The sequence below is a fragment of the Malus sylvestris genome, chromosome 15 (assembly GCF_916048215.2).
Source record: "Malus sylvestris chromosome 15, drMalSylv7.2, whole genome shotgun sequence".
Classification (NCBI taxonomy): domain Eukaryota; kingdom Viridiplantae; phylum Streptophyta; class Magnoliopsida; order Rosales; family Rosaceae; genus Malus; species Malus sylvestris.
The window spans coordinates 39,915,582-39,942,599 of NC_062274.1; the positions used below are offsets into that span (position 1 = coordinate 39,915,582).

The following is a 27,018-nucleotide window of genomic DNA, read 5'->3' on the forward strand; positions in this document are numbered from 1 at the left end:
CCAAATGCGTTTGACCATGAAGGAAGAAGGGGATAGGGAGCAATAAAGGTTCAAAATTAATTTGATGATGGAGGACCTCGACAAATACACTCCAGAGAGGAAGAAATACTTACGTGGTAAGCAAAAAGACATTTTACGAAAGAATGCCACAAGGAGTATATTTCAAGATGATGATTCATCTCAAGACTATCACCCAAGTCCATCACCAAGTCAAGATGGTGGATATCATTATTAAGTTTATGTAGTTTATGAGTTTTCGATTGTATTAAGTTTATGTGGTTTATTAATTGTTTTTTTTTTTTTTTAAAGTTTATGTGGTTTATTACTTGTCATTTGTATTAAGTTTATGTGGTTTATTAAATGCCGTTTGTATTAAGTTTATGTGGTTATCATGATTTTCATGTATTGATTTAGTAATTTTTCAAAATTTGTCGGAGTTTAAATATTTTTAGGTTAAAATGTTCATAAAATTAATTTAGGATAGTCTACATAATTTTTTTTAAAAAAAAAATTTATTTAAAAAAAAATTAGCCTTAATTCATTCTTTGATAATCTCGGGCTAAAATTTTAGACCAGAAGGGTTGGAGTAGAAAAGCTGTTTCTGGGTTAAAACCTAAATTTTATGGGCTAAATATTTTTAGGTTTTAGGTCACCATTGGAGATGGTCTAAGACTATATTGTGACTAACTTATTGAAATATATATATATAAAGTGAGAGCCCTAGTTTGGTGAAACTTTCCAAAATGCCAAAAATGTTCATTTGTTTCCTTCACAATCAAAACCCAAAAATTTCAAAAAAAAAGGACAAACTGGTAAAAAACAATATCTCAACAAAAAACTGTATTGGAAAAAAAAATAAATAAAAGAAAAAGAAAAAAGAAAATGGAATTTCAAACCTGATCAAGGACGTAGTGGGAAAGTGATTGCTAATTGATCTTCATAAAAAAAAAAGAAAAAAAAAGTAGATAAATACATAAGGTGAGAGATACACTTAAAAAGAACCAATAAAAAAATGAAAAATGAAATAAAATTGGAAACAAACGTGGGATTGTGGAAGATACTACAGTTTTCAAACTGCCTTCAGTAATTGAATAAAAAATAAAAAAGAAACCTAATACGTTTACAGTTAGAACTGCTATTCTGTAGTTGAAGGCTTGAACCGTGTAATGGGAGCAGTTTTGTGGAACGCAAATGTGCATGAAAATAAAAGCAAACGTGGGATATGAAGCAGTTTTGAGGGAGGAGATGTAAATAAAACACAAACTAATTTCAAATTTTTCAGATTCTGACTCAGTCGCTCAGATATTTCCTTCCACCCTTTTCTTCCTTTTGTCTTCTTTGGCTTTTAATTTCTATCTCCATTGTTATCCTGCGTTTTAATTTCAAATTCTGGGATAGTTTCTATCAAATATCAATCCAAGTGCATTGTAGGAAGGCGGAGCATCATATGGCCAGTTTTAAAGGTAACGTCCCGGAATCTATTGCTGAATTTATATTTTTCTTATGGGCTGTGATGTGATTTTGTTCATATTTTATGCAATTGATCACTAGGAATTTGAAGACGAAGAGACGGGGAAGAATTGGTACTCTTGGTACTCTATTCCCGAAAGTTTTTGGAATTTTTTATTTTGGCAAAACCGAAACTCAGAAGTTTCTCTTTATTGTCATTACGGGACCTTAATAATTTGCCCCTTTTCTTTGAATATGTTTGTTAGTCTTGATCAGAATTGAACATATTAATTATACATGCTATGCAATTTTAATTGATAAAGAGAAGAATGATTTCTTTTGTTTTCTGTTACACCATATGTTCAACAACAATGATGTAGCCGGGTTTGCTATACAAATATGTTTTATTTTTTTTGGAAAGTTACAAATATGTTTTCTTTGGTACACCGTAGGTTCAAACATGAAGAAAAGGAAAAGTGAGAATAGCGGAATAGGTGGCTTTTTGCTTTTGAGTTTTTTAACTTCTTCCTTTGAAATCTTCATTGTGCATTTTTTAAATTTTGGTCAGAATGTGAGTTTCAATTTTGATTATCTTAATGTGCTATATGTGGGCTATGGTAATTTAAAAAATGATTTGTTTTCATTCTCATGATATTTACAAGATTACCCACAAAAAAAATGAAGAATGAACTACCTATTGATAAGATCCCAAACAGACGTGTCTCTATTTTTACACTTGGCTGGGAGATATCTGTCGGAGTAAAAACTACTGATTTAAGCCAACTGATTCTCAAAGAGTGGAAAAAGAAGAAACATGAGCAATATGTATCCTAAACTCTTTATTAAATTTGTTACAAGAAATCTAACATTATATATAACTTTAATATATAAATGGCACATGAAAAAGGTTGTGGAAGAATTAAAACCTTCAACAACTCCTCACATCATACAAATTTGGAATAAAGTCCAACAAATTAGATACAATACCTTTTCTTACCTATTTATTTTTAATGGCATTCTCTATTCTACAAATTAATTATCACAAATTATAAAATAAAATAAAAATTTATGGGTGCAGAAAAAAGATTAATAGCGACCAAACAACTTTTCTAAATACGGTATGACACACCCTGACCAAGATCGAGGCATGCTGGCCGTCAAGTGAGGGTGACGTAGCCATGTGCATAGTGCGGAAGCGATAAGGATAAGAAATATACGAATAAATAAAAACCGAAAGCTACTAATGTGCACTAATAAGCAGGAAGTGCTAGGAGTGAGACACAAGTGTAAATACACATAATCAGAGCATAGAAAGTCTAGGTGCAGTCCAGTAGGACAAGTACTAGTTATACAGTACCAGAATATGTCCTACTAATTTTTATTATGTCAGAACCGCCGAGATCCTCAATGCCACCAACAACAAGTTTACCTAAAACCTGGAAGGATGCAAAACAGAAAGTGTGTGGGCAAAAACAAATGTTTTGAGAACACATTTAACTTTCAAAAGCTCTAACCCCTCGTCATAAAACATGTATACTTTTTCCCAGAAATAGAATATAAACATATATATATATATATATATATATCTATATATATCAATTCAAATCATACACATATTCATAATCATAAGTATGCCATGTCAAGATATTAATAGGATAAGTAACTCAGGTGAAAATAAATTCATAGAAAATAATACATTAGCCGGAACCCCTGCAGAAGTCTGTACGGCTGAATTCATAGCTCATTAGACAATCTAGCTGGAGTTACTACAAATGACCTATACGGCACTACACTGCACACGAGTCGGAACCACTGTAATGGTCTGTACGACAGGACTAGGTGTAATATAGTTATGCTCAGTGCTACTCTCTCATGATAGCTGTGCGATAAATGGCTAGTCACCTACGAGTTGGAACCACGTATAATGGTATGTACGACAAGACTGTGCACCTAAACTGGATCCAATGTGAGCATATGGTGCGGGAGGTGACATTATATACAGGCCTGCGCCATATCTCTGGCTAATCACTAACACCGGGGTGCAGGTTTATGAGTTCTATGCTTCTCAATTAATCATAACCGTTATTCACATTCACAGTTCATAAACTCACCTGGGCTTACCTGAGCGTCCATAGCACCAAAATTATATATATATATATATATATTTATATATTAATCAAGTATATAAGTATATACTAAAAACCAAAAGCCCACTCACTGGTATGTCGAAGGGTCGTAGCCCCTGAGTTGGCCTTGACTGCGCTTGTCCTCAGGATAAGTCTCCCATATATAACTATAAAAACGTTAATTTAAAGCACATAACCAATACTAGCTAATAACTTCTCATACATTTCTCAAATGAGGTATATAAATATACCATCGTGATCTACACAACTCCAAGAACATCCCCAAAATTTTAAAATAATTTTCCAACTGCCCACGCACCGGCAAGGGCACGGCAACACGCGCGGCCACGCACATGGATCCTAACGGAATCCCCTAACCCCGTTAGGAATATTCCGTTAAAAAGTAACGAAAGCCGTTAGGAATATTCTGTCAAAGTTGACGGAATATTCTGTCATCCCCTACCTTCGAACTCCAGCGACCGTCGCCGTTGCCAGAAACTGTAAAATTTTCAAACCTTCATTTCTCATCCGTTTCTCAACCAAATTTCACAAATTATAAACCAAAATGAAGCTTAAGATAAGTAGAACAAACCCTTACCAGTTTTAGGACCTAAAACTCACGGGATCTTGCTGGCAAAATCCACGATAATCCGGCCAAACTTAAAACTCGCCAATCTCCAATTCCTGACGTCCAAATCGCTTGGTTTTTCTTATCCTAACTTTGTGAGGATGATTCAAAGCTCCCTATGTCCTTAAAAACTCCTAAAAACCTCACATTAATTAGTGCATGAACATTGCATGAAATCTGGGTTTATGGTTTCTCAGGATTTTAAGGGTTTCAAGATTTAAAAATGGCATATATGAACTCAGGGAATTGCAAGGAGTTCGAATCTCACCTTCTTGATGTCGATCCGTGCGTGAAATGTGAGTTTGACATTCGTCCATACGTTTTGTACGGAAATGGTAGGAAGGCCGAGAGAAGGAGAGAGATAGCACGGGGTGTTTTTTGTGTGTGTGTGTCCTTACTTGGTCATCCACCAAAACAACCAAAAGTTTAATTTTTACTTGAGTCCAAAACTTAGGAACTCAACATAATAGTCTACATCCCAAAAGCATGTCACACACATCACAATCTTAACATCCAAGGGTAAAATTATCATTTCACAACGTCGAAACTAAATATTTCGGGACGGGCTGTGACAATCTACCCACCTTATAAAATTTCGTCCTCGAAATTAAACATAACAAATACATCCACTAATAGTCATAAAACAAGCGTTGATACATCTTTCTCATCTGATCCTCTGTCTCCCAAGTAGCTTCTTCTACTGAGTGATTTCTCCACAAAACTTTCACCAAATGCACTGTTTTATTCCTCAGCTCCTTATCCTTCCAATCCAATATAGTCACTGGCTTCTCATCATAAGTTAAATCCAGATTAATTTCTAAAGGTTGAGGAGGAATCACATGAGAAGGATCTGAGACATAATGTCGAAGCATCGAAACATGAAACACATCATGAACTTTGGACAACTCTAGAGGCAACTCAAGCCTGTAAGCAACCTTACTGACTTGCTCGGTGATCATATATGATCCAATGTACCTAGGACTCAGCTTGCCTTTCTTTTCGAACCGCACAACACCTTTCCATGGTGATAGCTTCAGAAATACCCAATCACCTACATTATACATCCAGTTAGTGGCATGCTTGTCTGCTAAACTCTTTTGTCGATCCTGGGCCGCTTTCAGGTTAGACTTAATTACCTGAATATTCTGGGTAGTTTCATCCAAAATCTTCAGGCCTACCAAAATTCTTTCGCCAACTTCTGACCAGCATAATGGCTTTCGACAAGACTTGCCATAATGTGCCTCAAAATGTGCCATACCAATACTTGAATGGTAGCTGTTGTTGTAGGCGAATTCCATCAAATCCAAACAATCATGCTAACCATCGCCGAACTGCAGCACTGAAGATCTCAGCATATCCTCTAATGTCTAAATGGTTCTCTTAGATTGCCCATCTGTCTGAGGATAATATGTCGTACTATAAAGTAATCTTGTACCAAGAGCTTCCTGGAATGCTATCTAGAACTTAGAAGTAAATCTAGGATCCCGGTCCGAGATAATATCAACTGGAACATCATGGTACTTCACAATCTTCGATATGAATAACTTAGCTAATCGGCTTAATGAATATTTTTCCCTCACTGGAATAAAGTGTGCTGACTTAGTAAGCCGATCAACTATCACCCAAATGCTGTTATAACCATTCTGTGTACGAGAAAGCTTGTACACGAAATCCATAGATATATTTTCCAATTTCCACTGTGGAATGGGAAGTGGCTGCATCAATCCAAACGGCTTTTTCCTTTCAGCTTTAACCTGTTGGCAAATGGCACACCTACTTACATATTCGGCGATTTCCATTTTCATACCCGGCCAATAATAAAATAGGCGAATGGTATGATACATCTTGGTACCTCCTGGATGCATTGCATATGCCGAAATATGTGCTTCATCAAGAATTGCCTTCTTTAATTCCATATTATTCGGCACATACATTCTACTCTCTTGCATAAGCATACCATTAGATTCTCGGATTCTGAAGTCTTTCTTCTTCCCTTGATTCCTTGCTTGAATTATTTCCTAGGTCTTTTCATCATTTGTCTGGGCTTCAAGCACAAGATCAATTAGGATTGGCCTGACTTGAAAATTAGCAAGTAAGGCTTCCTCTCTATCTTCCATTCCTAACTCCATTCCAATGGACCTCAAATCTGTAAGGAAAAGAACATGACAATCATAGATGGTATTAAGTCTAGCTGGAGTCTTCCTACTAAGTGCATCCACCACTGCATTTGCACGACCAGGGTGATACTCAATCGTGCAATCATAATCACTAAGTAACTCAATCCACCTCCGCTGCCGAAGATTTAGATATTTCTGAGTAAAAAGGTACTGAAGACTTTTATGATCCGTAAATATCTTACATTTCTCACCATAAAGATAATGTCTCCAAATCTTCAAAGCAAAGATGATAGCCGCTAACTCCAAATCATGAGTAGGGTAATTCTTCTCATGAGGTTTCAACTGTCTCGAAGCATAAGTAATCACCCTACCATGTTGCATCAATACACAGCCCAGACCATTCAAAGAAGCATCGCTGTAGACCTCGAAATTACCACTATCATCAGGGAGTGCTGAAACAGGTGCATGAGTGAGATAATACTTCAACTGCTGAAAACTTTGCTTACAATTATCATCCCACTCAAACTTAACATCCTTCATGGTCAACCTCGTCAATGGTAAAGTAATCATTGAAAAATCCTTAACAAACAGTCTATAATAGCCTACTAGGCCAAGAAAACTCTGTACCTCAATGACGGTTCGATGTTGCTCCCAATTCTCCACAGTTGCCACTTTTGAGAATCCACTCGGATACCTTAAGCTGATATAACATGTCCCAAAAATGCCACTTGATCTAACCAGAATTGGCATTTGCTAAACTTAGCATATAACTGATGTTCCCTCAAACTTTTCAACACCAATTTAAGATGTCTACCAGGCTCTGCTCTAGTCTTAGAGTATACCAGAATATCGTCAATAAAAACAATGAAAAACCTGTCCAATTAGGGCTAGAATACTTGATTCATTAAATCCATGAAAGTTGCTGGTGCATTAGTTAACCTGAATGGCTTCATAAGAAACTTATAATGACCATATCGAGTCCCGAAAGCTGTTTTAGGGACATCTTCACTTCTAATCTTCAACTGGTAGTAACCAAACCTCAAGTCAATCTTAGAGAACACACAAGCACCTCAGAGTTGATCAAACAAATCATTTATACGAGGCAATGGATAACGGTTCTTAATTGTTACCCGATTCAATTACCTATAATCAATGCACAACCTCAAGGTTCCATTTTTCTTCATCACAAATAAAACTGGAGCTCCCCAAGGTGAAGTACTAGGTTGAATAAAACCTTTATCCACTAATTCTTACAACTGAACTTTCAATTCCCTTAATTCAGCAGGAGCCATTCTATAATGAGTCAAAGGTATAGGATCCGTACCTGGAAGCAGATCAATAACGAACTCCACATCTCTGTTTGGCGGCAATCCAGGTATATCGTCAGGGAACACATCTGAAAAATGCTTGACCACATGCACATCCTCCACAATACTAGGAGCATTATCATTCAACACCACATGAGCCAAATATCCTTGACAACCTTTCGATAACAATCTTTTGGCTTTCATGGTAGAAATAACACCATGCCTTACCTCGCTAGGCTCTCCTATAAATGTAACTTCAGGTAATCCAGGACGATGAAAGGTGACTACCTTTCCATAGCAATCTATCTTAGCATGATTATAATGTAACCAATCAGTGCCAAAATCACATCAAAATCAACAATGTCTAATGGAATAAGATTAGCTGGCATAGCAACATCCTCCACCATCACTGGACATCCTGGATATACCCGATCCACATAACATCTCTCCCCTCTAGGCATAGAAAATTCTAAATTATATCCTAGAGGTGTAGGATGAGGTTGCGTCACTTGAGCAAATGTATGAGAAACAACAGAATGCGTATCACCACAATCAATCAATACTCTAGCAAAATGACTAAGAATATTTAACGTACCCATGATTAAATCAGGATTGTTCTGAGCATCTTGCAGTGTCATGTTATAGATACGTCCCTGATTCTGCTGTCGTCTACCACGGCCTCTGCTAGCATGAACACCACGTCCTTGTCTTGGCTGACCAGACTGCCTCGAAGATCCTGCACTGCTAGCAGCAATCTCTACCTACTGGGGCTATCCCTTTTGGTACCACTAGGATCCACCTGCTAAATGTGGCTGATAGGGCATAGAACCGCCATGATACTAAGGGTAACCACCCTGATAATGAGGGTCTTGCGAATACTGATACTGCCATGAAGTATAAGGAGCGGCGTCGCCCTGATAATGATAAGCACCACCACGACCAGTCTGGCCATAACCACTAGATCCTGAAGTTTGCTGGGTTAGTGCAGGTGATGGTAAGGAAGGCTGTTGGGGCCTCTGCTGATTCTGAGGGCAATGCGCAGCCCTATGCCCTATCTGTCCACAAGCATAACATGCACTGCTGCCTCTCCTACACTCCTCGAAATGCCTATTGTTACATCTGCAGCATAAAGGAGCACCTGAACCACCAAAGTCCCTCTGCTTCTGAAATCTTGAGCCTTTAGAAAATCTACCACCTCTCCTCAGCATATTAGAGCTTAAGCCTCCACTAGAAGAGGTGAAACTAACACCACTTCTCTTAAAACTCTGGCTCTTACGAGGTCCTTGAGATGATTGACCTTTACCTTTATCATCTTGCCTCTGGTTCCCGTTCTTTTCTTCTTCATCTTCATTTTCACTGGGCATGTTCTCTGAGTCCTCAATCTGCAGTAAAACTTGATAAAATTCCTGGTAAGTGGCACAGAGAGTCAATGTCGCTATAGAACGCCATTTTTTCTTAGTACCCAACCGAAAATGACGAAGCATCTCAACTGAATTAGCAACAACCTCCGGATCATATCGAGATAAATCAGTGAACCTCCTGTAATACTCATTCGCCGTCATTTTTCCTTGTTTCAGATGCGTAAACTCTTATTTCTTGAGATCAATATACTCAGGGGGAGTGAACCTTTTTCGAAACAACTGTTTAAACACTTCCTAATCGGCTACTACCTCTGGTGGCATCTGATATGACTCCTATCTCCACCAGGATGCAGGCTCTGGACCCAAAAACCAAGTAGTCGTCTCGACCCACCTATCAAAAGGAAGATTCCCCTGACTTTGCATCACAAGGAAAGTTTTCTCAACATGATTAAGTGATAAGCTCATATTTATATATATTTTACATAAATTCACTTGTCTTTTCTTAGTTAGTTCCTTATATTTTTGAGCTATTTACTATGTTTTTGTGTTTTGTGTGATTTATCAAGCAAAGAAAAGAAAAGTAGCACAAGTGAGTTATTAAGTAACAAATTCGTCAAAACTGCCTGTGCAGATTAGCTGACTTTGGAAGCATGTTATGAACAACTTAGAATGAATGAGAGAATGAGCCTTATATGCTTGGAAAGCTACGAATGTCTATTTTCTGGAGAAATTTACTTATTGTTAATATCATTCTTCTAGAAGAAGTTATGGGCATTGTAACACTGAAAGGTTCAGAAAAGGGCTAAGCAGATTTGGCTAATAAAGTGAGAAAGTAAAGGCACTTGTTTTGTGTTTTGCTTTGTCATCAACACTCAGCAGCAAATAGGGTTATGATTGCACTCATTTGGCTTTGGAGCAAGTGGAAATGCACAGCTAGAAGATGAACAAGGCACATGGAAGAAACATGGACAGCACACACACAAAGAGAAAGGCATGGCATGGACAGTTTGACATGGGCAGAAAATGGGTGGATTGTTGGCTGAAATAATGAAGAATATGTGCGTGCAAATGCAAAGGAAAAACACACACACATGGGCAAAGGAAACACACACACATGGGCAGAAAATGGGTTGATTTGTGGTTGAAATGATGGAAGTCATGTGTGTGCAAATGTAAAGGGAAACATGGACATCACACACCCATATAAACTGCACATGCAAGGAATTGAAGTGGTCCTCTCCTTAGCCTATAAATACATCCACCATTCCCCTTCCTAAAAACAATCTTGATCAATCAAAAGAGCTTCATTCACAAACACAATTTCCTTGTAGTGACCTCCATCCATTCATCTAGCCATACTACATCTCACCAATCCATACACTTTCATCTCTTAGCCGTGCAAATCCATTCCATCCATATATCCATACACATCCTAGACACTTGTGCTACAACAAGGTGGTGAAAACAAAGGTCCTTGGCATTTCAAGCTTGGAACTTTGGAGCGTTTTAGGTGTACTTCATTCTTGCTTTCAATGTCTACTTTGTTATTTTCTGATTTTGCTGCAACTATGAGTGGCTAAACCCCTATTTAGTTAGGGGGAAGTTTGAAGCCATGAACATGCTTGAGATATGAATTGATTTCTTCCAATTGTGATTTGATAAGTTGTGATTGCAATTCAATTATCTATTTTATTCATAACTGATTCTTGTATGTTTATTAAGGATGCATACTTAGTTTTCATGCATGAATTAGATGCTAGAATATAAATGAGTTTCACCTAATCGTTACAAGTTTATATTCATGAGTAGTGAAGGTTGTTTATCACAATCATTTTAATTGAATTCTTGGCAAATGTATCATGCATTCATAGTTATAATTTCCTCATCAACACTTATGATTTTCATTGCACGTAATGATCTCTGATTGTATCTCTATTATGCATTCATATAGGGGACTTTTAGAGAATGATTTGGGTTGTTGCATGCATTCATCCAACTCAATGAGTAAAGGAAAATCTGAGGGTTAATTTGTGCATCACGGTTAATCTGGGGTGTTGAGTATCATGGTTTATTGAAAAGCAATTGGAAATCGATTCATGTACAAGTATGTCATGTGTGGAGAAGAACCTCGTAGCTAGCCTTCCATCCATTCAATTTACTCAAATTCGTGCAGATTTCATTAGTTCTTTAATTTACTTGTTTTGTTTTCAAATTCGTCAAAACCAAAACGCCCTTTACTTTAAAGTGTTTTATTAGTCAAAATCTATTTTGATTTGTGTTTTTAGGTGTCCCAAAAGTGTGTTAGAGTCCAAATCTACTCAGTTTGTGTTTTTAGGCAGATTTGAGAGTTTTTAGCTTGTTTTGAGTCCTTTGAGTTTGTTTTAAGTTCTTTGAGTCTAGTTTAGTGTTTTTAATTTTGTTTATATGTTTTTAAGTCAGTTTAGAGGTTTTAGCAAGCCCTCATAATCCCCGGTTTAGAACGATCCCTACTTGCATTTATACTACAATTTGACAACAAGAGGGTTTAATTTGTGTGCTAAGTTAATTTTCGCATCATTAAGCCACTTTTCTGCTCCTTCATGTCCTTCATTACCCATGAAATGATTCAGCTTCAAGTTATACACAGTCTCAAGAGGTGTCATTTGAGGAGGACGGAACGAAGACTGAATGGCATTAACTATAGCTTCCCATAATTGAGCAATATCAGGGAAACTAGGCTCAGCTGGATGACGTGGCTCTCTACGAGGTGGCATAGTTCTGACAGAAGACATCATAATGATTAGATTATTCACAAGATATACAGGACTGCTAAACCTAGGTTCTGATACTAAACTAATACACCCCGACCAAGATCGAGGCATGTTGGCTATCACGTGAGGGTGACATAACCATGTGCACAGTGCGGAAATGATAGGGATAAGAAATATACGAATAAATAAAAACCGAAAGCTACTAATGTGCACTAATAAGCAAGAAGTGCTAGGAGTGAGGTACAAGTGTAAATACACCTAATCAGAGCATAGAAAGTCTACGTGCAGTCCAGTAGGACAAGTACTAGTTATACAGTACCAAAAGATGTCTTACTAATTTTTATTCTGTCAGAACGGCAGAGATCCTCAATGCCACCAACAACAAGTCTACCTAAAGCAAATGTTTTGAGAACACATTTAACTTTCAAAAGCTCTAACCCCTCGCCGTAAAACATGTATACGTTTTCCCATAAATAGAATATAAACATATACATATATCTATATATATCAATTCAAATCATGCTACACATATTCATAATCATAAGTATGCCATGCCAAGATATTAACAGGATAAGTAACTCAGGTGAAAATAAATTCATAGAAAATAATACATTAGTCGGAACCTCTGCAGAAGTCTGTACAGCTGAATTCATAGCTCATTAGACAATCTAGCCGGAGTCTGTACGGCTAAAAAGTAACTAAAACCGTTAAAACTAACCAACGCCGTTAGGAATATTCTGTCATCCCCTACCTTTGAACTCCGGCGACCGTTGCCATTGCCAGAAACTGTAAAATTTTCAAACCATCATTTTTCGTCCGTTTCTCAACCAAATTTCACGAATTATATACCAAAATGAAGCTTAAGACAAGTAGAACAAACCCTTACTAGTTTTAGGACCTAAAACTCATGGGAACTCGCCAGAAAAATCCACAATAATACGGTCAAACTTAAAATTCGCCAATCTCCAGTTCTCGACGTCCAAATCGCTTGGTTTTTCTTATCCGAGCTTCGTGAGGATGATTCAAAGCTCCATATGTCCTTAACAACTCCTAAAACCCTCACATTAATTAGTGCATGAACATTGCATGAAATCTAGGTTTATGGTTTCACGGGATTTTGAGGGTTTCAAGATTTAAAAATGGCATATATGAACTCAGGGACTTGCAAGGAGTTCGAATCTCAACTTCTTAACGTTGATTCGTTCGTGAAATGTGAGTTTGACGTTCGTCTGTACATTTTGTACGGAAATGGTAGGAAGGCCGAGAGAAGGAGAGAGAGAGAGAGAGAGCACGGGCTATTTTTTGTGTGTGTGTGTCCTCACTTGGTCATCCACCAAAACAACCAAAAGTTAAATTTTTACTTGAGTCCAAAACTTAGGAACTCAACATAATAGTCTACATCCCAAAATCATGTCACACACATCACAATCTCAACATCCAAGGGTAAAATCATCATTTCACACTGTCGAAACTAAATATTTCGGGACGGGTTGTGACACGGTAACTATTCTCTTATTTTCATACGAAAGTATACTATAAATTCAAATTGCATTCAATTTTCAAATAGAAATAAAATTGCATTTTTATTAGTTTTACAAGCATCACACCCATCTCAAAGTACAAAGGTTGAAGTACAAGATTAAGGTAACATTTCTTACCATTTAATTTTGTAAACATGATTACATATTGTTACCTCAAACTTGACAAATTATTTATCTTTCAGTATTCTAAAAGTAACTGGAGTAAAAGTATTACTATGGGAAAATTGTCAAAGTTAAAGGTATTTAGGTTAAATTGCTTACAACCTTTATATTTGGGATTGTGCATTATAGTGCATTATTCCCATCTTAATTAGTTAGACTTCTTATTTTATTATCATTGCTTGCAAATTAACCATGAAAATCTAAAGCATCAAGTGCAAGCAAATGGATGGCAAGCATGACTTTGATTTCACACGTAGACGCTATATATGTTTACATATGTATATATTGTCCATATTTTGCTTTGCCTCATATATTAGGAGTTCATCCCTAGCTAGCCTATAACTTTGACTGAAAACTTATGAATCTGAAAATATTGATTTAAGGATATTAAATGTTATCAGCATGTATTTAGAAATAATATTACATGCCATATTTTCAGATTTTATAAATAGTTTCTGTTTCCCCATTTCATCTGTAGGCTAGGATACAGTACAAAAAATTGGTACTATCACTTACATTAAATCAATTTGTCCACACAATTATAGTTCTTCTTCTTTGCTAGCTTACCACATAATAATAATTGAAAAAGTTGTAGACCAATCACAAACTCAGATGGTTGCGGAAACTTTTTCTTATTTTCCAAACCCATTTACCTACCTAATTCACAATTTCCGTTATACGAACTTATGCCACAGCTTTATGCATTACAATTAAAAAAAATACAAAACTCAATATATGTGAGATCAAGTTCATTTGAAATCATGGAAAAGGAAATCAATTAAAACATGAACTATGATTTTTCGATTACAGATGAGTCATGAGTCTTCTTGAAGCATAAGTCCAAGCCATGATGCCTTCTTTGACATACGCCCAAACCTTCACACTGAAACTTTTAGTTTATAAACAATAGATAATGCAAAGTATCCAAAAATAAAAAATAAAAACAATTTAAGAGCATAATTGTTATGCTGTCAAATTGAAGTAATTCATGTTGCTCAATTGAGCTTCTAGATTCAATCTAATTCAATACAAGTATCCAAAAAATTGTACGAGAGATTACTCACATCTATGCAAATTGGATGTTAAATTCTTCAACGAACGTGGCAATATACCAATATGGCATGCATAACGATAACACCATTATCATAATAAACGAAAATGAATAACATTTAAATCATTACTTTACGCAAAGTGAATAACATTTAAATCATTACTTTGTGCAAAGTGAAAACGAAAAACATGACAACTTTTTAGGACTTACATGGTAAAGAAAAAGTTCCTCTTTGCACAATACATTTAAAATATATCTTCACAATTACAATGGAAAAAAAAAAAAACTAACACAATACACCTTTAGGGGCGCGTAGCGCTTGTTATGCAAAAATGCCTCTCGCACGCATGTTAGTGCGTGCAGAGAGGCTAGTAAACTAATAAAGCACTACTATATATAGTGAAAACTACAAAACCCTAATCCTTAACGGGCAAGAAACTCTAATATCCTTGACTCACAAGAAAACCATAAATAGTAATAAAATAATAACTAATTCTCCAACAATAGAAGAGTTATTTTGAGTTATATATATGCATGTGTTTAATTATGTGCATTTATATGAGAACCACAACTTATAACAGTATCATGCATTATTATTAGCACTCTAAGTGATGGGGGTTCCCATTTTTGCAATCGAACCATTGAGGCGCTGCTCAAGAAGTATAACGTCATGCATAAGGTTTCAACACCTTAGCATCCTCAAACAAGTGGGCAAGCCGAGGTTTCTAATCGAGAAATCAAGCAGATTTTGGAGAAGACAGTTGGGCCAACTCGGAAAGATTGGAGCTTGTGTTTAAATGATGCACTGTGGGCGTATCATACAACTTACAAAAGACCAATTGGGATGTCTCCATTTTGGCTCATCTATGGGAAACCGTGCCATCTTCTGTTTGAGTTGGAGCACAGAGCGCATTGGGAAGTCCAAACATTCAATATGGACATAGATGCGGCTGGCATTCATAGGAAGCTTCAATTGAATGACCTTAAGGAGATTAGGAACGAGGCTTATGAGAACGCTCATATTTACAAGGAGAAAACGAAGACATTCCATGATAAGATGATTCGTAGCAAGACGTTCTCAAATGGGCAGAAAGTGTTACTTTTCAACTCCCACCTTCGATTGTTTCCAGGTAAGTTGCGTTCTAAGTGGGTTGGTCCTTTTGTTGTTACTAATGTCTTTCCTTTTGGTGCAATCCAAATTCAAAGTTTAAAGATAGGACACCGTTTGAAGCCTTACTACGAGAATTTCGAGGAGCATGTCGTGGAGGAAATACCCCTCCATGCCATGGACCCTAATAGAGCTTAAAAGGAGGTATCGTCCGGTTGGAAGACGTTAAAGCAAGCGCTTCTTGGGAGGCAACTCATGCGTTCAAATAAAGAAGACCTAGGAATCTCTGGCTCCAAAATCAGATTTGCGTTCCTTAACCCTACTCTTTATTGCTTTTACTTTGCCATAATTGTCATGTTTGTTAGTTGTGTTGTTTGATTGCTTGCGTGTGAGTTTATGTTTGAAACATTGAGGACAATGTTTGGTTTAAGTGTGGGGGAGGGGGGGGTAAACAAAGTGTTTTTCATGAACGTTCGTTGGATTTCACCTCCTAGCACTTCTAGAGTTGTTACTCACTGTTTTGAAGTGTTTTTATTGTGTTTTGAAAAAAAAAATTTGAAAAAAGTTTTGAAAAACCCAAAAAGGGTTGTTTTTATGTGTTTGTGTCTTAGGGTACCTTCCAACATAATGATGAGGATTTGGTTTTTAATTGCATGACTATTAAAAAAAAATTACAAACATGGATGGAAGTTTGATATGCTCTTAGGTTTATGCTTAGTTGTAGTTGACGTTTACGAATTCACATGTAATCACAAAAGAAAAAAAAAATCAGTTTTTGTAACATGCTTGAAGGAAGGAACGCAAACTAACGCTACAACCCTGAGAGACTTGAGGCTATTCCTTGTTTGGAGAGTTATTAATTTGTGAATTCTTGTTTTCTAAAGTCGTTGCATGATCTCATTATTTCTTTGCTTGGTTGCTACTTGGAATGGGTTTTCATCATTTTAAGTCCAAATACTAGAACTCATGCCCGTTTCATTCAAAGCTTAAAATTGATTGCATAACAAAGACAAGAAAAAGTTGTTTAGTTACCACTAGAGCCAAAAAGCCTTATTCCCTTGCATATGTTTTGTAGGTTTAACCCCTTTGAGTCTTATTTAGCCTATTTTCTTTGTTAACCCGCATTGTCCTTACCTAGCCTAGAATAGGACCATCTATACCCTTGTTCTTAAAGAATAGTGGAGCATGACTTAAAGGGAATTCCTTTTGATCAACATTATGCAGAAAAACAAGTGTGGGGGAAGGTTTTTTGTTGGAAATCTATAAGTTTGTACATTTAATGTGCCAAAGAAAGAAAAAGGCACGGAAAAAAAATGTGAAAAAGAGAAAGAAAAAAAGAAGAAGAAAAAGTTGAGAAAAGAAAGGAAAAGAGTTGAAAAACAAGTGAGAATAAACTCACAAGTATTGGTTGTTGAAGAAAGGGTCCAAAAGTGTGAATCTGGCCCTAAGTGTTGTAAGAATCTTTCCCTCATGTTTAAAGTTAGTTGCTGCATTCAAAAGTTGAATTCTAAATGTTGATTTCATTACTTGATTTCATTACTTTGCTTACTATCACTTTAAGAACCTTTGCTTATCCTTGAGCATTCTTTGTCAGCCAATACCTTAGCCCCATTACAACCCTTAGACTTTTATCTTGATTGTTATGTGTTTGAATATGTGGAGTTTGAAATTGGTACGAGCATATGGAATCCCTGGTTCTTGCTTCTAAGTAGTGGCATTCCGTTCATGAGATCATATACATGTTATATTAATAATTCTAGAAAATGCCTTCTTTGTTATAACATATGTGAGTGCTAGGTTACATATTTACATCAATCTTCTCACATATACTTGGTATAGGGAGTGTAGTTAGAAAATCTGTGTGAAAATAGAGACTATATCCAATTTGGAATTGAGGGAATTCTCTAAGGCATGTTACTACATTCAAAATGTTGTTTTAATTGATTAAATGCGAGTTAGTGAGTGGTTACTGTGATTAAGTATAAGCTCGAGGGTAAGGATAGCTAAAATATATGTGAGTAGTGATTTTTAATGTGTCATGTTTCATTGAAAATCCCTGAGGCAATTGTTGGAAGGTTTAGGTTGTGTTTTGTTTTCTTTGTTTTGTTCGGGGACTAGCAAAAGCTAAGTGTGGGGGAAATTGATAGGAGCATATTTATGCGACTTTGTTAGCTTGTTTCTTTGCATTTAGTGAGTTAGTTTTTGTTTATTATAGTGATTTAAGCTATTTTCATGTGTTTGTAGGTCCAATTGGCAAAGGTGACAATAAAGAGCAATTTGGAGCATTTTGGAGCAGTTTGGACTTGGAATGGATAGCATGCGTATGGAGCATAATGGATGGACGTTTCTGAAGTTTAAAGAGGCTGAAAATGTGCTACAAATCTGGAAGAATTAAATGAAGACTTGGAAGATAAGGAATCAGCTAAAAGGAAGGAACATTATCTTAACCAACCTTATCTTATCCAACATTATCCAAACTAACCTTATCTTATCTTATCCTAATCTTATCCTACCTTATTTCCAGCTGCAAGGGGGGTTCCTTTTCATATTAAACCACTTGTTATTTGGTTCTAGAAGCCCTAAATTTGTGCCAAACCACCCTATCCCTTTCCCCTTAGGAATCTATCGTGCCTATCCTTCTCCTTTACAACTTTGTGCCGTGCCCTAGCCCTATAAATACACCATTTCCGTAGAATTCAAGGAGAGTTTTAGAGAAAAATTTAGAGATAAAAAATATACAGAGTGCCGCAGCTTTGCAAGGAAGGAAAAAGAAGAAGAGCTTTGTGCCGTGACCTGCCATCCAAGGCCATTGGAGTGCTGGAGCGTTTCTGGGTTCTTTCTATCCTTAGTTTTAGTTCAATGTTTAAATTAGATTGGTTTCGTTTAATTGCAAACATGTGGAACTAATTTCGTTTTAGCTAGAGGTGAATTCAAAGCCATGAACATATGTGTGATATGAATTGATTACACCAATTATTGTTTCATGAATTGTGAATGCAATTTACTTATCTATTTGATTGATTACTTATTCTTGTATGTTGATCAAGGAGGCCTACTTAGTTTGCATGCAGGGATTTGATGCTAGAATATAAGAGAATTTCACCTAATAGTTATAAACTTATATTTACAAGTAGTGGAGGTTGTTAGTCACGATCGCGTTAAGTAAATTTCTGGCAGGAGTATCATGCAGTTCATAGTTACGAATGTCTTGTCATTGCTTATGATTTTCATAGAACTTAATGATCTTGGATATGTATCTCTATTATGCCGTTCATGTAGGGAACTTGATAAGAATAATTTGGTTGCGTCGATGAGTCCAATTCAATGAATTTAGGAAAATTTGATGGTTAAATTTGTGCAGTTCACGGTTAACTTGGGGCATTGTCATTCATGGTTTATAAAAAGAATATTTGGAAATCGATTTGTATGCATATGTGTCATGTGTGAAGAAGGACCATCTAGCTAGCCTTTCACCCCCTTAATTCACCCAATTTCGTACCCTTTAGTTTTTTTGTTTAAATCTTAAATTCGTCAAAACAACCCCCCATTTAGTATTCTGAGTCTTTTTAGTTTAATTTTTGTCCAAATCACCATTTAGTTCTTGTTTTGAGTCAATTTGTTTGTTTTGTGTTGTTTGGAGTCATTCTGGTCAGTTTTGAGTCACTAAAGTCTAGTTTTGTGTTTTTGAGTTAAATTTGTGTAGATTAGCAACCCTCCTAATCTCCGGTCTAGAACGATCCCTACTTACACATACTAAAATTATCAAAAAGAGGGTTTAAGTTTGTCTGCTATTTTATATCACATCAAATGTTTACTTAAATGACTAGGTAGATCATAGATAACCCTTTTTTTTTTTTTTTTTTTTTTTTTTGAGTTCAACGATATATTTTACACTGAGGAATGAAGGAATTTGGTTAAGCCATACAATAGGCAACCTAATTTGATATCGAATTCGCCATCCATGAGATTCGAACTTAAGACCTCTTACTTATAAGTTAAAAGGAGCACCATCAGACCGTATTACTGAATGACAGATCATAGATGACTTAAGTGTGAGGATGTAATTTGCAGATGACCAATAGGAAATACATTATGATCTAAATGGACAACTTTGCAACAGAAATTCATGATACACCAAATGATTATTCTTCCCTTAGATAATTTATTATTCAATATGATGAACACCACATAGTCCTCTCTTGGACATTATCGGAGGGATACAGACAACATAAGAGTCCTACTACTTATTAAAGAACTTCTATCTTCTAGTTCATAAAAAACCATTACAATCTTAATTCTTAAGTGCAACGCTGGTCCCTTTCCTCTCAAGGTCTCAAAACGGTACAAAGATTCAACAGGTATTAAGTGGCTAACACGGCTTGTCTCTTTTCCTCGAAGGTCTTGAACCGGTACAAAGTTCAACAGGTCTTAGGTTTGACTAACACTAGTAATGCAAAGTGGGAAGCATATGCGTATGAAAATATATATGTCCTCTATTGAGGTAAATGTATGTCAGCCAAGTCCTCTCTGAAAGGCACTTGGGGCTCACCATAGTTGGAAAGCCCATTTTCCATTTGGTTTTGGGCTGCCGGGTCGTTCTTTGTGGGCTCAACAAAAGTTACCACACTGTCTTTTCTTAGGGTTAGGTAAAGGACTGCAAGTATGTAAATGGCCATGAAAGGGAACACCAAGATCCCAATGAACACAGTTGCAACTTTGGGTAGACTGCTGTGGATTATCCACCCTACAAATCCTGTGCTGAGGTAGTAGATGTTGATGCCTATGATTCCCATTCCTAGAGTCCATGATATCACAATGATCTGCATACAAAAAATGCCAACATTGTTAGTGTCAATCAGTACTAGCTACTAGCAGGTTAGTTTGATATACATTACGGATGTATTATCTACGAGTCACTTTTCTATAGGTTTAGTGGCTATACATGGCTCGTTTGGAAGTGGTCATAATCACTTATGAGAGAATCTTCTCAAAATAACGTCCAAACGGACCCATAATAATAATATAGTACCAGACTTTCGTGTCCAAGCCTCCAAGCTTCATCTCTCACTTGTTGCTCTGAAGTTCTTAACAACTTAAGCTTTTTGTGTCTGGTCGATTATTACTTAGTAACTGGTTAATTCAATGGGTTCCACAGTTAACTAATTTAGATGAAGCAAAGCAAAGAGAGCTGAAAATACCCACTCACATAGATTGAATTCTTGTGAGGTCCCATTTTGGTGGCACTACTGCTGAATTTGAGGAGTGGAATTAGAGCAAATGGGAGCTCAAAAGATAGTATCATCTGCAAAATGCATTTAAAATTTGCTCTCTAATTAATTATTTTTTGGTAAATGGATGGAGAAGAAAATTAAATATAATTATCCAGTTAATTACAAACCGATGCAATGATAATGAGCCTTCCTGCTCCTGAAGATCCGCCGATAATGGAAACAATGAGGCTTGGTGTAATGGCAATGCACCTCGTCATTAAGTTTCTAGCCCATTTTTTCATCTTAATGTTCAAGAAACCCTGCAAATCACCATCAATTTTAAATATTATACTTTACTCTAACTACGGGAATGGAAATTCAAACTTGAAAGTAGTGGGAAGAGTACACTGCTATAGCTAACTTACATACACTCAAGTTTGCAATTTTATGTTTAAGTACTCATAATAAATGAAGAAAAATTTAAATTTAAATTTAACCTGCATGACAAATTGTCCTGCGTAAGTGCCTGTAATCGTGGAGCTTTGGCCTGAGGCTAATAGTGCAATGGCATACAAGATTTTGCTTGATCGTCCCAACACATTCTGCACATATAAATAGATTAGTTATCTCCTGTTATATTCGGAAACAGTATTGTATTATTTGTTACGTTACAAACCGTCAATCTGTTCTATAAATAAGATGAGTTTGTACAATGTTAGATTTTATATTCGGAAGCAGTATGTTATTATATGATCCCTTTCTTAGCAGAGAGTCTGTTTAATGTACCATAAACAAAATGATAGGCCCCGTAAGAATCATGGTGACTCTATAGAACTCTTGTATCTTGGAGCAAAAAATAGGAAACACTGTGAAATTTATAAGACGTTGTATATGACGGTGAAATTTATAAGACGTTTTATACCTATCACGTTTTTGCAATAGTAAAATGAGGCTGGCATATATATATGAATACACACGCGTGTAATGTAGATTAGAGGGACGAAGGTGATTAGTTGGTACCTGGAGAAGAAAGGAAGCAGAATTGAGAGTAAGATCACTGCATGTGTCGTTGTCCTTATCCGAGAGGTTGCTATGATGGCAAACGGTGCCGGATACGGAGACAATAGCAACATTGATTAAAAATGCTACAAATAATGCAAATCCACTCTCTATCAAGAAATATCGACATGCATCCTGCAAAAATACAATTAATTAGTGTTAAATAAACACTATACGAAGCATTAATTAAGGAAGAGTCACATGGTGGTGCCCCCTCCCCTCATGCAGGTGGTTTTATGTTTAACTTCTAATTTATTTTCAATTTTTTTAAATAGAACATATATAAATAAAAAACTTGATCTTCTTAATTTATTTTGTAAAAAACCATAAAAAAACTTTAATTTAACATACAAAAGTTCAATTGCCATACGCGTAAGCGTGTCACAAGAGGCTAGTACTAAATAAAAACTTGAGTATAACTGGGATTCATAGAAGATGGCATCCTATAGGACATCAGGAGGTTCCTCAAACTATGTTAACTTTACAATGTTTTATATAATTGTAAGTGTTTTAGACAAGGTCACAAACAGTTTAGCATTAATAAAGTTGATAATTAGTTCTATAACTTATTTAACTATTATAAGAGATTTTCAATTGATATTGCGGGGTTGCTGGTGGCTGCGGGAGGAGAAGGAGGATTGCTGTTTAGCTCAGCAGCAATGGTCGAGGCTGCAACTCTACGTGCTGCGGTGCGGGTGTGTATTCAGTTGGGCTGCCAGAATGTGGAGGTGGAGTCTGATTCTCAGATGCTTATTCGAATGATTAATAAGGAATATGCAATTGATGCTACTTTGGAATGTTTTGTTTATGATATTGACCAGTTGACTTCTCAATTAGGAAGGGTGAGGTTTATGTTTGTTAAGTGGTATGGAAATGCCACTGCTCACACTGTAGCTTCATATGTTGCCTTACGTGGTGGTGCTTTTTGTTGGAATGCTTTAGGGCCGGAGTTTTTATTTAATATTCTTACTCAAGATGTAAACGTTTCGATTCGTATTTAATAAAGTCTACATTTGGCCAAATAAAAAAAAGCAACCAACTACTTGGATCTTCATGCCATTTAAAATTGTATAAATTATTTATTTGTAATCTAATTGAATAGAAAAGATGATTAATATATGGGGCTTACGTTGATGCCACGGACAGATTTTGGAATTTTCCTTGAAAGCACAAGAGCTGAGTGGAGAAAAAGATTGTGCCTGTCAAAATAGTCTAGTGTTAGATAATATAGACAACAAGCGTAGATAGCAACATATTATTATAGAATATGTATAAAAAATTAGATGACGTAAGTATTGATCAAATTTTAAGTATTTTTATTGATTGAAGTTGTAGTTCGATAGCATAAGCATTTGTCGAGACATGTACTTACGGCATAACAAGGGCACCCAAGAGGGCAATGGCATCTCCGGTGGCTCCCTGGCCGCTGAGCTTAGGGATGAACATGCCTTTGAGCACACCGGATGCCGGAGGCTTCACATAACTCATTTCCCCAAAGAAACAGGCAGCCATCACAAACACCAGCACTGCTATCAGCATTTCCAGCTTCCTCACCTGCCCATATACATAATGCAACCACAAACATACATACGTAACCGAATAAACTAAATACACATGAATAAAACAAATTAAATGATATATTAAATTACCCCATATTTCTGCAGGCCAAGAAGGAGAAGAGTACTGAAACCAGTTAAGAGTACTCCAGTCCAAACTGGAATATTGAACAGTATATTTAGGGCAAACGCTGTGCCAATAACTGCATGCCAAAATTTAGAATTGTCGTTATAACTTGTTCACATGGGGTTAGTATACGATACTTTTTAAGAGAATCGTCACAACGATACTTTTTAAAAGAAGGAAAAATTAGCATCCGGTCCTTAATAACTAATGTTCTTTGATTGAAATCTTATTAGTTTTCAGATTTTGATCAAGGTCCTTAGCATTAATGCAATAATGAATTTACATGTCAGTTACATAATTTTTAAAATAAAAATTAATAATTGATTTAGGATTTTAATACTCACACCTTTATTAAACTCCTAAATAATTTTCAATTCAAAACATTTTCAAAATAAAAAAAAAATTAGAATAAGTTTGTACCCCTTAATTTTTTACAAAAAGGTTTCCAATATTTTAATCTTATATGTACCCATTCACGTAATTTTTTAATTTTTAATCTTAAAATGTACCCATTCTTAAATATATCAATTTGTTGTAGTAAAATGTACCCTTTTTTTAATATAAAATCTATTCAATTTTTTTCTAATTCATTTTTAAACTTATATGGTGCATTCTGTTTCTTGATTTGAGAATGTATCCATGTCAAGTTTAATCAAAGAAATTTACTAATGTTATTAAGCCTAATATCTATTATTTTTTGTGTGGTTTTGAAGAATGTACCCATATTTTGGTACAATAATTTTTTTGTTAATTTTAATGAATGTACCCATGTTTATATACATACACACACACATTATGGGTTTTTTTTATTTATTTAAAATCTCATTAATAAAAACAACTATAAATTTCAATTTTTAATTTAAAAAATATAGTAACCTACATAGAAATACATTATCACATTAATTTCAGGGATTTCGATCAAAAATTGAAAACCAACAAATTTTTAGTCAAAGAATATTAATAGTTAGAGACCGTATCCAAAGTGTCCCTTAAAAGAATCGTCACTACGATACTCTTTAAAAGAATCATCACCTATACTATATATTATATAGAGATACAAACATTTGTTAATATTTTTTCTTCTATTTCTTTTTTTTTTCTCCTATACGTTATGTATTCACACACACATTAATGCATAAACATGAATTAAATTTGAAGTGAATATATATTTGCCTTCGGGTATGTCAGCCGCTATGACGGCTACTTCTGCTAGTAACCACAAACAATACTTCACAAATGGTGGGTATTCCGCCTTGCATAATTCTGACAAATGTTTCCCTGAAATTTAAATGGAAAAATATAAATATTGTTTAAATAAAAAATAAACCAATAATAGAGATCTTCAATTTTCCTTTTATGTGCAGAATAATATAATCTTCAGTTTATTTCTCTCCCCTCTCATCATCATATCACCTGTTTATCTTATCTGTATCCTCCAATCCATTTGTGTTAACAACAACAAAAACGAACAAACTTGTTCCTAATCTCTATTCATTTATTATACAATTTCCCTTAGTTATGTAGTTATATAATATAGAATATTATTAATATCTGTGCTATTTTTTAAGATTAGAATAATGTTTATCCATTTCATACCAGTTGTCACACCAAGATTTGCTGAGAGCGACTGGATTATGAGAGCGAAGATCAATCCAATAAGAATCACCCATAGCAGCTGAAATTACATAGCAAAATATATAATAAGACCACTGCTCCGGCCTTTTCTTTTGCATGCTAAATACATGTAAAGAATTCGATCAATTAATCCTCACTATTTTTTTTTTTTGAGTAGTGCTGCACTTACTATCTATTTTTACCATTATTTGTCCGCATCTCTCTCTAGAGATAGAGCCTGCCAATATATGTGGATTCCATCTCTATTAAAAAGATGGTACAAATAATAGTATAAATAAAAGATAAGAATATCATTTTTTATCTTTTTCCTTGTTCTTAATGCTTGCTTTTAATAATTATCTTATTTTTTCAATTTTTTTTTGTCTTTCTGAATTTTGTTTGATTACCTCGTATCTGTGATTTGCTCCAGCTTGGAGATCAGTTTCCACTGTAAGATCACCATAAACAACATATACTTTTGTCAATAAATGAAGAACAAAAAGCATAAAGACTAATACATATATATGTACGGACGTACACATGCAAATATTGTTATGAAAGGTTGACTTAGCTATATATATGTGGGTTAATGTGTTTTTACTAAACTATATTGTCAAATTGTAAAATTGAATCCCACATTCAGATGAGAATAAACTCAGTGGTTCAAATTTACGGTTTAGCAAAACTTTTCATGTATATAACACATGGAGAGCGAGACTCACAATTGCCAGGATCAAGGTAAGCCAAAGAGACAAGGAAGCCAGGGCCAACATGTGCTAGAAACTTTCTCCATCCAGGCTTCTAGTGATCATCGGAATAATTAATCAACAAACTTAGAACATTTTATTCTGTTAAAAAACTTAATAAAATTAAGAGAGAGAGAGAGAGAGAGAGAGAGAGAGAGAGAGAGATTAAATTACCTGAGGGTCATCCTTAGGGTCAGTATTATGATCAAGGTCAAGATCAAAGTGTTCGCTGGGTGGTGTGGGTTCTGAATAGGTGGCTGATATGCGTTTGGAAGCTCCATCTGTACTAGCTCTCTGTTGCTGATCTTGTTTTTTGTTTTCCATCTCTCTCTCTCTGTATCTGTGATCTGCAGCAGCTAGTTAAATTGAGTAGTGATGACTAGTATTGCCTGAATGTGAGGAGATATATATATATATATATATATATATATATATATATATATATAGAGAGAGAGAGAGAGAGAGAGAGAGAGAGAGAGAGGTAGATGCAATTATAAAAATAATAATAATGCAATCCCTCTAATCTGCTCTAATGTGTCTTTCTCGACGTAAGCATAGAGGACAGGGCACTTCCTACATGTGTGTGTGTGTGTATATTTATCTTATTTTCTCTCTACCATCCCTTTGTTTTATAATTAATTAATTACTGTAGTACTAAACTACGGATTTGGATCCTCTCCCGATGGAGAGGATCCTCCTGACCAAACATTGTGGGCCGTTGAATTTTTATCCAACGGCTACAAACAAGGAGTTTCTTTAAAGTTATAATAATTATAGTCATTAGATAAAAATCAAATTGCCCACAATGCTTGGTCAGGAGGATCCTCTCCATTGGCTCAGGAGAGGATCCAAATCCCTAAACTACTGTTCCAGTTAACCATGACTGCAGACTCCAGTTTTTCTGGAAAGAAAAACCATAAATTATTGATCATTGTATATGCTATAGTGTGGATAAGACTTGATCTGTACCAATATGGTCTTGAACCTCAACTCTATCAATTACAGATAGCAAATGTTTTTACAAGTGTCGGCGTAAAGCAAGGCGTTTTAAGGCGTGAGCCCTTCAAGCATAATATACATATAAGATATACACAGACATATATTTC

At 35.6% G+C, this 27,018-nt stretch overlaps 2 protein-coding genes across 3 annotated transcripts; one reads left to right on the forward strand and one right to left on the reverse strand.

The window, feature by feature from the left end:
• Positions 1-2,127: 2,127 nt before the first annotated feature.
• LOC126605465 (uncharacterized) lies at positions 2,128-13,909 on the forward strand. The gene is made up of 6 exons (XM_050272874.1): positions 2,128-2,269; positions 2,340-2,424; positions 2,525-2,567; positions 13,329-13,382; positions 13,462-13,516; positions 13,625-13,909. The coding sequence occupies exons 1-6, from the start codon at positions 2,128-2,130 to the stop codon at positions 13,678-13,680; spliced, it is 435 nt and encodes a 144-aa protein (XP_050128831.1). The 3' UTR covers positions 13,681-13,909.
• Positions 13,910-19,727: 5,818 nt separating this feature from the next.
• Positions 19,728-26,307, reverse strand: LOC126602236 (metal transporter Nramp5-like). 2 transcript variants are annotated; one of them, XM_050269063.1, is made up of 13 exons: positions 26,087-26,307; positions 25,889-25,964; positions 25,574-25,614; positions 25,149-25,227; positions 24,726-24,830; positions 23,519-23,628; positions 23,242-23,423; positions 22,999-23,068; positions 21,831-22,004; positions 21,308-21,412; positions 20,999-21,130; positions 20,807-20,902; positions 19,728-20,420 (listed from the first exon to the last, which is right to left on the reverse strand). In XM_050269063.1, exons 1-13 carry the CDS (start codon positions 26,234-26,236, stop codon positions 20,094-20,096), a joined length of 1,647 nt encoding a protein of 548 aa, XP_050125020.1. In that variant the 5' UTR covers positions 26,237-26,307; the 3' UTR covers positions 19,728-20,093. The 2 variants fall into 2 exon arrangements, with proteins under 2 accessions (XP_050125020.1, XP_050125019.1); XM_050269062.1 differs by having other exon boundaries at positions 25,889-25,967; positions 26,087-26,306.
• Between the last annotated feature and the right edge of the window lie 711 nt (positions 26,308-27,018).